The 15054-nt window shown below is 40.0% G+C and overlaps 1 protein-coding gene across 1 annotated transcript in view; it reads left to right on the forward strand.

The window, feature by feature from the left end:
* LOC149936392 (QRFP-like peptide receptor) overlaps positions 1–14232 on the forward strand; it is a 62686-nt gene extending 48454 nt beyond the window's left edge. Inside the window, exons 5-7 of the mRNA XM_090154639.1 lie at positions 12499–12704; positions 12767–12890; positions 13393–14232. Of these exons, the coding sequence (XP_090010765.1) occupies positions 12499–12704; positions 12767–12890; positions 13393–13728 (666 nt within the window). The 3' untranslated portion in view covers positions 13729–14232. The remainder of the gene's footprint in view (positions 1–12498; positions 12705–12766; positions 12891–13392) is intronic.
* The last annotated feature ends 822 nt before the right edge of the window (positions 14233–15054 follow it).

Consider the following 15054-nt stretch of genomic DNA (forward strand, 5'->3'; position numbering starts at 1 on the left):
ACATGTGTTTGAGTGGGGAAGTTTGCGCTCCTATATTTTCACTGGATTTTGGGTGGTGAAATTTGCGATCCTCTATTTTCACATGTGTTTGAGTGGGGAAGTTTGCGCTCCTATATTTTCACTGGATTTTGGGTGGTGAAATTTGCGATCCTCTATTTTCACATGTGTTTGAGTGGGGAAGTTTGCGCTCCTATATTTTCACTGGATTTTGGGTGGTGAAATTTGCGATCCTCTATTTTCACATGTGTTTGAGTGCGGAAGTTTGCGCTCCTATATTTTCACTGGATTTTGGGTGGTGAAATTTGCGATCCTCTATTTTCACATGTGTTTGAGTGGGGAAGTTTGCGCTCCTATATTTTCACTGGATTTTGGGTGGTGAAATTTGCGATCCTCTATTTTCACATGTGTTTGAGTGGGGAAGTTTGCGCTCCTATATTTTCACTGGATTTTGGGTGGTGAAATTTGCGATCCTCTATTTTCACATGTGTTTGAGTGGGGAAGTTTGCGCTCCTATATTTTCACTGGATTTTGGGTGGTGAAATTTGCGATCCTCTATTTTCACATGTGTTTGAGTGGGGAAGTTTGCGCTCCTATATTTTCACTGGATTTTGGGTGGTGAAATTTGCGATCCTCTATTTTCACATGTGTTTGAGTGGGGAAGTTTGCGCTCCTATATTTTCACTGGATTTTGGGTGGTGAAATTTGCGATCCTCTATTTTCACATGTGTTTGAGTGGGGAAGTTTGCGCTCCTATATTTTCACTGGATTTTGGGTGGTGAAATTTGCGATCCTCTATTTTCACATGTGTTTGAGTGGGGAAGTTTGCGCTCCTATATTTTCACTGGATTTTGGGTGGTGAAATTTGCGATCCTCTATTTTCACATGTGTTTGAGTGGGGAAGTTTGCGCTCCTATATTTTCACTGGATTTTGGGTGGTGAAATTTGCGATCCTCTATTTTCACATGTGTTTGAGTGGGGAAGTTTGCGCTCCTATATTTTCACTGGATTTTGGGTGGTGAAATTTGCGATCCTCTATTTTCACATGTGTTTGAGTGGGGAAGTTTGCGCTCCTATATTTTCACTGGATTTTGGGTGGTGAAATTTGCGATCCTCTATTTTCACATGTGTTTGAGTGGGGAAGTTTGCGCTCCTATATTTTCACTGGATTTTGGGTGGTGAAATTTGCGATCCTCTATTTTCACATGTGTTTGAGTGGGGAAGTTTGCGCTCCTATATTTTCACTGGATTTTGGGTGGTGAAATTTGCGATCCTCTATTTTCACATGTGTTTGAGTGGGGAAGTTTGCGCTCCTATATTTTCACTGGATTTTGGGTGGTGAAATTTGCGATCCTCTATTTTCACATGTGTTTGAGTGCGGAAGTTTGCGCTCCTATATTTTCACTGGATTTTGGGTGGTGAAATTTGCGATCCTCTATTTTCACATGTGTTTGAGTGGGGAAGTTTGCGCTCCTATATTTTCACTGGATTTTGGGTGGTGAAATTTGCGATCCTCTATTTTCACATGTGTTTGAGTGCGGAAGTTTGCACTCCTATATTTTCACTGGATTTTGGGTGGTGAAATTTGCGATCCTCTATTTTCACATGTGTTTGAGTGGGGAAGTTTGCGCTCCTATATTTTCACTGGATTTTGGGTGGTGAAATTTGCGATCCTCTATTTTCACATGTGTTTGAGTGGGGAAGTTTGCACTCCTATATTTTCACTGGATTTTGGGTGGTGAAATTTGCGATCCTCTATTTTCACATGTGTTTGAGTGGGGAAGTTTGCGCTCCTATATTTTCACTGGATTTTGGGTGGTGAAATTTGCGATCCTCTATTTTCACATGTGTTTGAGTGGGGAAGTTTGCGCTCCTATATTTTCACTGGATTTTGGGTGGTGAAATTTGCGATCCTCTATTTTCACATGTGTTTGAGTGGGGAAGTTTGCGCTCCTATATTTTCACTGGATTTTGGGTGGTGAAATTTGCGATCCTCTATTTTCACATGTGTTTGAGTGGGGAAGTTTGCGCTCCTATATTTTCACTGGATTTTGGGTGGTGAAATTTGCGATCCTCTATTTTCACATGTGTTTGAGTGGGGAAGTTTGCGCTCCTATATTTTCACTGGATTTTGGGTGGTGAAATTTGCGATCCTCTATTTTCACATGTGTTTGAGTGGGGAAGTTTGCGCTCCTATATTTTCACTGGATTTTGGGTGGTGAAATTTGCGATCCTCTATTTTCACATGTGTTTGAGTGGGGAAGTTTGCGCTCCTATATTTTCACTGGATTTTGGGTGGTGAAATTTGCGATCCTCTATTTTCACATGTGTTTGAGTGGGGAAGTTTGCGCTCCTATATTTTCACTGGATTTTGGGTGGTGAAATTTGCGATCCTCTATTTTCACATGTGTTTGAGTGGGGAAGTTTGCGCTCCTATATTTTCACTGGATTTTGGGTGGTGAAATTTGCGATCCTCTATTTTCACATGTGTTTGAGTGGGGAAGTTTGCGCTCCTATATTTTCACTGGATTTTGGGTGGTGAAATTTGCGATCCTCTATTTTCACATGTGTTTGAGTGGGGAAGTTTGCGCTCCTATATTTTCACTGGATTTTGGGTGGTGAAATTTGCGATCCTCTATTTTCACATGTGTTTGAGTGGGGAAGTTTGCGCTCCTATATTTTCACTGGATTTTGGGTGGTGAAATTTGCGATCCTCTATTTTCACATGTGTTTGAGTGGGGAAGTTTGCGCTCCTATATTTTCACTGGATTTTGGGTGGTGAAATTTGCGATCCTCTATTTTCACATGTGTTTGAGTGGGGAAGTTTGCGCTCCTATATTTTCACTGGATTTTGGGTGGTGAAATTTGCGATCCTCTATTTTCACATGTGTTTGAGTGCGGAAGTTTGCGCTCCTATATTTTCACTGGATTTTGGGTGGTGAAATTTGCGATCCTCTATTTTCACATGTGTTTGAGTGGGGAAGTTTGCGCTCCTATATTTTCACTGGATTTTGGGTGGTGAAATTTGCGATCCTCTATTTTCACATGTGTTTGAGTGCGGAAGTTTGCACTCCTATCTCTTCATTCTTTTTTGAGCAGATAAATTTAACGTGCTACCATTTGGTTCTTTATTGAGTAGAGCAATTTGCGATCCTCTCTGCTCGCTCTTTTTTTGAGAGGTGAAATTGGCGATTCTACCTAGAGAATTACTCTCGCTCTCTAGGTCCAGTATTAGGATTGTTTTTGGCCTACTTACAGGCCACTGCCATCTTAACAGACATTTAACGCTTATCGGGGTCAGTGATGACCCGATTTGCAGATCTTGTCTAGCTGAGGAGGAAACTGCCTCGCATGTACGCTGTAGCTGCGATTACTATGCAGCCCAGAGGTTTGAGCATTTGGGTATGCATCGGTTGGAGACGTATGACGTCTCTAATATCACGGCCGGGCAGATTTTAAGCTTTATGTCGGCAACAGGACTTATTTAAGTCAACCAGTTTGGGGATGCACAATGGACCTTAGGTCGAAGTGTTTGGCTTGCCACCCCACTCAATAATAATAATAATAATACCTTTTGACTCTGTTTAATAAGGAATTTTGCGCTCCTCAATTTTCATTTTATTTTTAGAAGCGTATTTTGCTCTTTATTGTGAGGGCCAATAACTGTTTGATTTCGCCATATTTTCTGTCGACCGATTTGAAAAATACACGGTTTTTAATAATTAATGGTATAAATTAAATAGCAGTATTATAGCATCGGTGTTTACGCTAGGAGAGAGCTAAATTTAAACAAAGGTTTCCTTGAGAAGACAACGAAGACGACCAGGTTTTGTTATTCGCTGAAGGGAATTGAGTGAACAGATGGACCGCTTCATTTGTTACGACCCAGGTTTCTATTTCAGGCATCGATCCCAAATTCCAACACGTTATCTTAAAATAGGGCCCTTAAGTATTGCAATACCCGAAGTTTAAATGTTCGCTGTATTACCGTAATCGAGAAAAAATATTGTAAAGATAAAACTGCTGGATTTTTGATGGAAACTTGTAAAAACCAAAAAAAAACAATGAGGGGGTCAATTAATTATGAAAATTATTAAAATTATTTATTTCAATATATTTTCTATATATATATCCTACCGTTTTCCAAGGTTTAAATTCGGTTTTCTGAAGTGATTAACAACATTTTGGCGTATCATTTTTCTTAATTTTCGATGTAAAAATCATGTAATGTTTCGTTAAATTTAGGTTTTCCTTTGTGCGGGTGTTTTTCTCTTCGTGTGAAATAATTTGTATATTCCCGAACTCGCGACTTCTTTTTTATATTGTTCTTTCAGTCATTCGGCTGTACATTTGTAATTTTTATTATTTTGTTTAGTTGCCAAACTTTTACTATATTGCTTAATTTTTATTATACATTTAAAAGACATTTAGGTTTTTATTTCTCTGTTTTTGCCGAGCCAAAGGTTAATTAGCGTTGGTGTTGAATGGTTGATCAGTGGTTTTTTTTAAACTCTCACTTTCCTTCGTGTGTTCAGTTGCATCGTATTATTAATATTTATAGATTTGGCTATTTTCCCCGTCTCAGTCGTTTAAATTTTATTTAAGTGGGTTTGGTAAGTTTTTCTTGTAGTTTTCCCTAGTGTCACTGTCTAGGTTTTCATTTCCGTATTTGCGACGTTTTTATTCTCGGTTTTTATTTGTATTATCGCCTAGGAGTATGAAAGGGGACTTCTGGAGTGCAGTGGCGTAGTGAGGTTATTTGGCACCCAGGGCCAAACTCCAAAATTTGCGCCCCCGCCCCTCCCCACCTACGCCGGCTCCAATTTCCGCCATAAAATTCCTGGTTTTTAAACGAAACCTTATCATTATCAATAACCAAATAAATATTAATTTAATTGATATATTAAAAAAATTTCAAGTTTCCAATACCCGCTTTAATACTTTAGGCGCCTCTTTGGCGCCCCCCTGACCATCGGCGCCCGGGGCTTATGCCCCCTGCCCCCCCTCACTACGCCTCTGCTGGAGTGGAAATCGGGGTGCAGCATGAATGCCAACCTCAAGCTCTTGGACATAAGTTAAAAATTCATATCTAGGGTAGAAAATTTGCAACCTTTTCAAAATTTCAGCTTCGGTTCTTTCAATCGGGCTGGGAACACGTGGGAATGTTTATTTGATTTTACGGATTATTAAATAGGCGATACTATAAAGTAAATCTGGTTTTAACCAACTTGTTAAAATGATAAAACAAAATCACGTGACTACCTTTTCACAGCCAACTTCGATTCGGTAACTCTTGTAAATAGTTGGCCGTACGACGGTAAAGAAAAAAAATCTTCCTTCCAGATACTGCAGACAGCTAATTAACTTACACTTTTCTATTACAAAATGTTTTAAATAATATTAATAATAATTAGATAATTTAGATGAATCGATCAAAATTTAAACCACCATTAGCAAAATAAAATTTTCTTAGAATAGATGGCGCTGCAGTTCTCCACAAAGTCACGTGACTACCATCTTTTCAGCCCCCCTGGACTTTATAGTGTTCGCCTATTGAACGTGGTGCTCGGTTTTATTTATAAAACTATAGTTGCTGCTTTGACGTTTAATGGAAATAATGGGTCCCGTTTTACTTTATTAGGCAGTCGCGAAGGAAAAGGTTCAAAAGGATTTTCCGTAGTTGGTCCTTTACCATCTACGAAATGCAAATTGCAAACGTTACGTAATGATACAATTTCCACAGTAATAGTCACACGGTTAATAATTTCAAGCCATTTTTTGGTTACACTTAATGTTTTTTATTCCTACCAGGTTTAGGAACTGGGTAAAAAGCTTTATTCTTATAATCTTTACGACAACTATCAAAGCAGCAGTATTTACCCATTATTTAAATCCCATAAAAACGGATTATGCTTAAACTATTTAAACAATCATATTAAATTTGTTTCCACTATTAAAATCCGTTTGGAGTTTTTTCGCGACTAAAATTCGTTACTGCCAGAGAAATTTTAAATTCCAAAGTTTAGAACCACTAGCAGGCGAAATTTAAAAAAAAACCATAGTTGCTCTGGTGGTCATGGGATAGCGCTAAAAATCGTGTGTACAAAGGTTTGAGTCGCCTGATATCGGGGAGCCGGTATTGGGCTAATACAATTTTCTATCAGGATGCGTAGTCTTCATCTTTCTAGTCATCGCTTTGTCGGTTTCTGGCGATCTCGCTTGCACAGTCTTCGGTACAGCAGGTTACGCGATTTCCAGAACTAATTTGTTATAGACTATACCAATTTTTAAGCCTTCTCAAAACGTGTCGGTGGCTTGTTCGCAGTGTGGGAGGTCGTTTAAAAGTTTAAACGGTCATTATGGCCATTCCTCGACATGCGTCAAACCTTCTGCGGCTCAGGACAATCCGCCTGATTCGACTGCTGTAGAGGAAGGGGTATGTGATTTGGGCGAATAACTCGCCAATTTCAAGTATTCCCGGTGATTTATTCGCCGTATACCGAGGAGTGTGCGGTTATCTTAAACAAAGTCGTTCGCGAAAGTACTTTTTCTTTTCCTCGACGTGTTTTCAAGTGCCCGTCGTGTCCGAGTGAAAGCCGGTTTCTCTTGCAAGATCAGTTAAGCGTAACATCATGTCTTTCCACGACGATACGCTCCTTCTATCAGCTCCGCGCAAATCAACGACTGGTCGTAACAACCAATTTGACCCATTGATATCAGCAAAATTGTCGAAGCTAAGACGACTTACGGGGATATCACCGGAGTTGTGCACATTGTCTGCTTGGAAGATTTTCCCACCCGATTTTTCGGTCACCCAGGTTGCGCTCCAGCGGAAGTACCCCGCGGGAGCCGAACATCACGACTATGGTTTTGTAGCCAACTATTTGTCATTCCGCGTTTAAATATGTCAGATCCGAAGGTTCGGGCTGCTATTCTATCCTTGCCATCAGCTAGTGGGCTAAACAGTCTGAGGCCGCAGCACTTGGAAAACTTAATTGGTTTTGGTGCGGGGGTGGTTGGTGATTGCCTGCTTAAAGCCCTAACCAACCTTTGCAACTTGATGCTTGTTCCAGCCGAATTCTGTTTCCCTATGTGCCCTCAAGCAGTACCATTAGTGGGCTTGTTGCCAAATTGAGTTGCTCTTACTTAATGCCTACTCTTGGTCCTCTTCTTCGCCCACGTCAATTAGGCTTTGGGACCCATGGTTGAGCTGAAGCCACTGCACATTAATCAGTACGTTAATCATCCACATCAAGATGCTAAGATCTTATTAAAAATTTATTTTTTAAACGCTTTCATCATGGTTCGCCATGACCACCTCCTTGAATGCTTTTACAAGGAGTTCCCCGAGCTATAACCATTTTTACGTCAGAGCTACAAGCTCCCATCCGATCTCGCCTACGGAGGAAACATTGATTCCTTCAAAACGTGGAGTTCAGCGTTGGGACCAGCTATCTTTGCCTTATCGCTCGTCCAACAAGTGGCTTCCCGAATGAAACCGGAATTGAATACCTGGTATCTGCTTGATTCATCATTGGGTGATGATCCCGATGTAGTCCTCTGTGACTTACTTCGTCTCCGAGACATTTCTTCAGATATCGGCCTCGAGGTAAATCCTTCTCAACTCAGGAGGCTTTGTCAACCTCCATTTTACTTCAATGTTCGTCGCGCGATACGATTATGTGCTTCTGGGTGCTCCTCTCTCAGAAGAAGCTATTTCTTCTTGCTAAGCTAGTAAAATTCAGTCATTGTCGGTAAAGGCGGGGAATCTCCCGAAAATTTCCGCTCATCACGTTTTTTTTTCTCTTGAAGAACTAACTGGCGATACCTAAACTTTCCAATTTCCTGCGCAGTGCCCCTGTATGGAGTTGTAAAGATGGTCTTCAGTCCTTCAAAGACACCCTTTGTCTTGCGCTTCACGAAGTTACCAACACTTTTATGGGTGAAGCACCCCGGGCTCAGTCGTCACTCCCAGTGACCAAGGGCAGCCTCAGTTTTCGGCACGCCTCAAAACGTGCCCTTCCGGCTTTCTTGTCGTCGCAGTCTAGACTTCATATATAGCTCTGGCGACCAGATTATTTGCCAAGGTCTGCCGCAATTGGAATTTATAACTGGGTCGGATTTACCAACTGTGGATCACAGGCGGTATCAAAAGGCTTGGTAAGAGCCTCTCGTTGATCTTTCGCTGAAATTTTTGTACGATCAAGCTACATGTGAAAAGGCGAGGCTCCTCGCGGTGGGTTCCAAAGAGGCCGTGTTTGGCTCCATGCCCTTCCATCAACATCATTAGGAACGCGTTTAAGCGACAACTCCTTTCGCATTGCTGTCGGCCTTAGGTTGGGCTCTCGTATCTGTGTGCCACACACTTGTAACTGCGGCACCCAGGTGGATTCTTTAGGCGCTGGTCGCCTCTCTCGTCACGGGGCAGTTAATGACATCTTGAAACGCGCATTAGTGTCTGCGACTTCTTAAGCCCCCGGGACTCTCGCGGGACGACGTAAAACGGCCCGATAGCCTGCCACTAGTGCCTTGGTCGGGCGGAGAGTCACTTGTAAGGGACTTCACTTGTACCGACCCTCTCACGTCTTCGTATTTGGCTTCCTCTTTATCCCCTCTCTGAAACGAGGAAGAAGGTTCAGACTTAGGGGTTGGAGAGTCGGTACATGTTCAAGGTGGTAGCCATCGAAACTATTGGCTCTTCCGGTTGGGATGGCTGGACGCAAAATTCGGTTGACATTTAAAGATAATTGCTGTTTCGAGGACTTTTTATTTGATGCTATGTAATTATTGTACTGCTTACATATATATCTTCTAATGTATAAAGATGAGTGTTTGTATATATGTTTGTCCGCTATAGGAATCTACAGTTTTCAACTTAGGTCGACCAAATTTGGTATACTATCTCATGGTACCCTGACTGTGGTTTTCGACGGTTACGGTCGGCAAAACAAATTTAATTAATTAAATTAACTTAATAATAATACACTTTGATCTTAGCCAAAAGGCCGAGTTTTTTAATTCGGAGTTCCGTCACTTGCGCTTTTTCCTTGGTTATACAAATAGGCATATTTCCCCGGGATATACCGGGTACCCCAGCTAGTTTTGTATATATTTCAATTTTCAGTAAATATATATTTGAAATTATGGCTATCGTTACACAATGTAATAACGATGCAAGATGGAAAATTTGGGAAAGGTATGTCTGACTTTTGAGCGCCACCAGAAACCTTCCGTAATATAACCTCCTATAGTTGAATAACCCTGCCATGAGTGTAAAGGATTTTGCGCAACTTTGTCTGCTTCCTAAAGAGAAAAAGATTTTAAAATTTGGTACAATAGTGATTCGTGAGGTTTTAAACGTGTTTTCACACAACGCGTACACGTCAAATTTAATTCGTTTCAGAAACTGCGATTTCTTTTTAATTTCTTTGGAGTTTTTTAGCTATCATACCACACTTTACTAAATTATAAAAAATCTTCTTACTCCATTGTTTGTAGTGTCAGGTAACCTTTAATTTTAGTGGCAGTAACCTTTGCCAGTGAGTATAGCCTGTGCACCTAAATATCTCAGGTTTTGATTAGAAATTTAAATTCACGGCTTTTAGTTAGTTCTACTTATCTTCGAATTTTTATTCTCATCGGCTTCACCAATAAGTAACATAGTACAATAAGTATGAAAGTTACCGAAATTAATTTTTAGATTTATTGACGAATAGAGAGTTTGGTCAGCACAGAGCCCCTTTCTGCCTCAATATGTCCAAGGCGAAATAATACCAAGGATGATATTATACTAATCAGTTTAAATGCAAGTTCAAGTCGTAGCGCACGTTAGTTTCTGATAATTGTGATGGAAAATATTATTCGATATGTCGATCAGGAAGATTTGAGTGACTCATCGGAAGTTTCTAATGGTAACTCTAGAGCTTAAACTATTTGTCCATTTGGTATTTGTATTTAGCAGTAGTTATTTAACCGGAAAAAATTAAAGAAAAAGCCTTTGCCAATCTAAAATTCTACAAATGTATAGCATATATACTAAAAAACACGGTTGGCACTATTTTTATTTTTTAATAAAAATAAAATCAATCGTTTTTTTGGGATTTAAATCGGATTTTTTTATGGAATTTATTGTGTTTTAATCCAATTAATGGCTCTTTTCTTGTATAATTAACGGATATTTTACTTTTATCAGTTAGCGAAATGAAATCCTAATTGAATATTACTATCTAATATTTTAGTATGCCGATATTTTCTATATATTTTAATTTTTTAAGAAATAAATTTGTTTTTTTTTATTCCTACATTAAAATACATTGTTTGATTTAAATCAATCAGTTATTTCAAATCTTGATTCTTATTTTCGATGATTTGTGGTATTTTTAATATTTAATTTTATTATTTGTGGGATTTCTTCCAGAATTATATAGATTTTTCTTCTAGATTAACAGTTCTTTAAAAAATCCGAAATAATTTTGAAAAAATTATTGGGATTTATTTTATGGATTTTGGATTTTTTAGTACTTTGCATTTTTTGGCGAAGATTTTGTTGATTTTATTTACAATCCTAAATATTTGCGGTACTCTGAAAGTAAATATGGTATATTTATTCGAGATAGAGGTCGGTAACGGTTAATCATTATCCATGTTTAAATTGATTTTTTTCGGGGAAAAAATGTAAACAAAGAAATTTACCGGTTAATATTTCGGAAAATGATTAAAAAACATGTCTTATTCGTAAAATTTGAGTTTTTTATCGAAAAAAACGTCGTTTTTCCGATTAATTTTACAAATTTATCAAAAAATTAATCGGATAATTCAGAAATATAAATTACTTGATCAAACCGTTTTACGAATAATTTTGAGAGCTTTATCTATTGAATAAAGGTTAACCATCCCCGACCTCTAATTCAAGATTTGTAAGACCAAATCTTCCAATTACTTTGAAATACTTTCGTAATTGTACGACATTTGGAATGGTCCATAAAGAGGATAATCCTCAGGCCATGAATCCGCGCATCGAGAAATAGCTCGCTCGTATAGGCAAACATCAACAAGAAACCAAGCCCCATCAACGACAACATACAAAAATAAGCCGATCCAATGGCATTATTAACGACTAGCGGTATACTCTACGATTTGATCTCTCTTATGTCGGAATCCCTCTTAAAACGTTTCGTAGTCCCCCTTAGATAATCTTGGCGTCCCTAAAACTTAATAATCCGCGTCGAGCCAAACCGAGCTTTAGCGAGGTCCGGAAATGTTCTTTTAATAACCCAAAAGACGGGCCATCTTTCTAATACCAAGTATAAAGATCGTAACGGTTTCGCGTCCTCGTAATCCCTCGGCTATGAAATTTTTACGAGCCGACGGAACGGGCAAAAAGCGACCCCTGGCGTAGAAGAAATATATTAAGCATCGGAAAGTTGAATCGGCTGAAGGCTGGTCGAGAATGCAGTCCGCGTATCATTTATATAGGAAATTTCCGTGGTTGACAGAATGACGGATTAGGAGGGACACCTTCGGACTCGCGAGGCCAAGAAGGCGCGAAAACTCGTCACTATTACCCCCCCCCCCCTCCGTGGCGCCCTTATCTGAAGTCGTCCAGCTTGAAGCTACGTCCCTTTTTTCGGGCATTTTCCCGCCATTTAGAATTTTCCTCCCGAGAAAAATAAGCGTAAACGCGAAGGGCATTGTGATCTTCGGATAGGTCCTTTTCTTTAGCCTTTCCTTCGTCTTCCCTTTGAGATATCTGCCGCCGGAACCCGGAAGGTCCGAGAATGTTGGACCTGACAAAAATTGCCAAAGATGTCTGTCGTAATATATCAGCGGAGGAAACTCAAATATATTCATCGTGGAAAATTTCTGGCGAACGAATCTGTCAACGGTATCGACTGGTCGGAGATCGAGAAATTTGACCGTTGCTCCCTACTTTCTCAATATTGGAAAGTTAGACGCTGACCAGTTGGAAATACTGTCGATTTGACGGGGCTTAAAACAATATGGCGTCCATACAGTAGAATTTTTCCTTCTAAACGGGCGATCACGCGAATACTGAAAAATCGGAGATGACGGAATTTTACTCGTAAAGGATGGTTTTCATTTGTTCAGAAACGTCGGGACGATGAGCGTCGAAGCAAATAAATTTAAATCAACTCCCAACGTCTAGTAAAAAGTAGCCTACTCTTTCGATGGTAAATAACACAGACGGTTACTCGAAGCATTTGATTAGCTTTGGGACTCAATTAAGTCTGAGCTCATGGTTTTCCATATAAGTACTCGAGCTCTAAGCCGTTATTTTCTTACGTCGCTATTAGTTCTTGTTTAATAGGCCGCTCGGTAACGAGACTTTAACAAGGATGGGCACGTTCTCCTCATTATCGAGCGGTTTGGGAGATTTGACCGAGACTAATGACCAACAACAAGAATATATTTTTTCACAAACCAGGTTGCGGTGATCCTTATTATTAAAGTAAAAGATTTGGACTTGAATTTCCTGAATAGGTTCATATTCCCGTTGGCGAAAGGATCGTGGCTTTCTGGTGTATTCGAGACTGGGAGAATCCTCTTCTTTGGCAAATGTACGAGTGTTACATGCTGATTTTGGTCCTGATTGTACCATCGGTGGTCATGGGCTACGCTTACACTAGGATATGTCATCAACTATGGATCGTCGTTAAAGAAAGAGCCAGTATGATGTCTGGAGAAAGGTTAGTAGACGGAAGGTGGCATTGCGCTCCGACTCGCTTATTTTGAGCCGTTACATCCGCAGTGGGACGGAGATGAGTTTCAGAGAACCTCATCCGAAGAACCATTTCGCGACCCAAAGCGTCAGTGGCGGAAAACCCAAATCAGTTTACATGAAGGTGGATGACGATACCTCCACAGTCAAACAGGTACTTAACGCGAACATAATGGAGATACGCTTCGAATTGTTTCAGAGGGGCCGATCACTATCCGTAATCGGTGTACAAGCTTGTAGCTTTGACGGTACTAAAGTGATTACGTAATTGATTACACAGGGTTCGTATAGAACCTGGATAAGTCAGGGATATGTAAAATGGAGGAAAAATGTCAGGAATAAGTCAGGGATTTAAATAATTTCGTAGAAAGTCGGGGATAAGTCAGGGATTTTATTAACATAGAAATTTTGACCTAAAATAATAAAACAAATGTCCAAAAATATAACCAAAAGGGTCGGGAATATTGGCCAAAATTGGTCAGGGATAACCTGGAAAAGTCAGGGATTTTAGATCAGAAATTTTCGAATGAACCCTGTTACAGATTGAGCACTACCAAAGACTGCACTCTCTGTAATCAGTGTACGGAATTTGAGGAAGTGGTTAGCCCCTCGATTGTTTCGCGCGTTATCAACCTTAATAATTTGAACTATCGTAGGTGATTAAAATGTTAGTGGCTGTAGTCTCGCTGTTCATAATCTGCTGGAGTCCCATCCTGATCAACAACGTCTTAACTTCATTCGCGATTCTGGAGAGACTAAATTACGGTTACTTGAAACCGATGAGGACGGCGTTCCACTTGATGTCCTACTTCAACAGTTGCGTCAACCCCTGCGTCTACGGATTCATGTCGCAGACATTCCGGAACAGCTTCAAGGCGGCCCTGTACTCTTGCTTCTGCGGCGGCAATCCCAACCAGGTGCCCGGACGACCATCCATGAGTCGCACCAGGACCACTTCCATCAGCTACGGACGCTCGACGTACGTTTCCTGACGATGGCGGTTCAAAGTATGCCGCGATGACGCGAGCTCCTCGGTCACGGCGGACTCGGTCACGGTGGCTGAACACCATCGAAACGCGACCATCAGTGTCAAACCCGGAGCCAAAGTAGACAACCCGCGTGAGGTCGCGTGAAGAATTAGAAGAAATTACGACAATACACGTACGCAACGCGATGATTTCCCTAATTCCCAAAAGTTTCAGTGGCGTTCTTTCCATAGACTGATCTCGTACGACGTCGCTCCGTTCTATATCCCCTCTCCAGAACAACCAGAACCAACAACCACCGAAAGAACAAAAACCGGCGAACGCTTTGAAGAATAGCGATATAATAATCGAGAAAGCGTCAGTAAGACATTCGCGAAAAAATAGTAACAGTTAGAAAACGCGCTAGAGTCCGCAGCCGAGTGTTTCGGAAGGAAAGAAGTAAACAAAGTTTTGGATGATCCATTACCACGAGTAGTTTCCGCTTTGAGTAAGAGATCGAGAGAGAGAAAACAGAAGCAAAATGCGGCCATGGCGGCACGAGATGCGTTTCGCGTCAAACTCGCTCGAAGATGAAAAATACCGTAAATGTTAAATCTATTCCAAAAGTATACGAAAATGATTCAAACATTTCGTATACCGTGTTTAATGTTTTATGTTTGTTAACGGCACCAAATGGTATAAGAAAAAAATTAATTGCATCGAAAGACGATGTATTTAGTCCGTTGTTAAAATATGAAACCTACCGATGAACCATTGACAAAATGCCGATATTATTGTGTATCATGGAAATAAATACGCCCTTCAATATACAGATTTGTAACCATTAAATATGTTATTGGACGTTTTTTCTTTGAAATATTACTTATTTAATAGATTTATTTAACTAATTACATTGAGAGCTTACAAATCAACATATTTAATATAAAATTAAATATAATTAGTTAGAATGGGGTTTTTGGGGCTATGCCCGCTACTTGACTAGTTACGGTAATTTTATTTAAATAATTAAATTCAACTTAAATTAAAAAGTATTCCAAAGGAAAAATTATCGACCAGGAGGTCAAGGCTTATTGAAAATTAAAACACTTAAAAAGTAAATTTATCGCGTACTTCGGAGAACAATGACAAATTGAATAGGTGCTTCTATAAAATAAAACAATAAAAATTAGGATGATAAAATGTTTCTATTTGCGTCACTAGCGCCAGTTAGTTAAGTCCTTTACTTGCACGCGAGTTTTGCACGCGGGTTTCAGATTCCGAAGGGTCTGGCGACTGCAGCACGTGCTCTCTACCTTCAAGAGCTACAGCTAAGTGACGTAGACAAAACATTGT

The sequence above is a fragment of the Leiobunum rupestre genome, chromosome 7, assembly GCF_980474605.1.
Source record: "Leiobunum rupestre chromosome 7, qqLeiRupe1.1.hap1, whole genome shotgun sequence".
Lineage (NCBI taxonomy): Eukaryota > Metazoa > Arthropoda > Arachnida > Opiliones > Sclerosomatidae > Leiobunum > Leiobunum rupestre.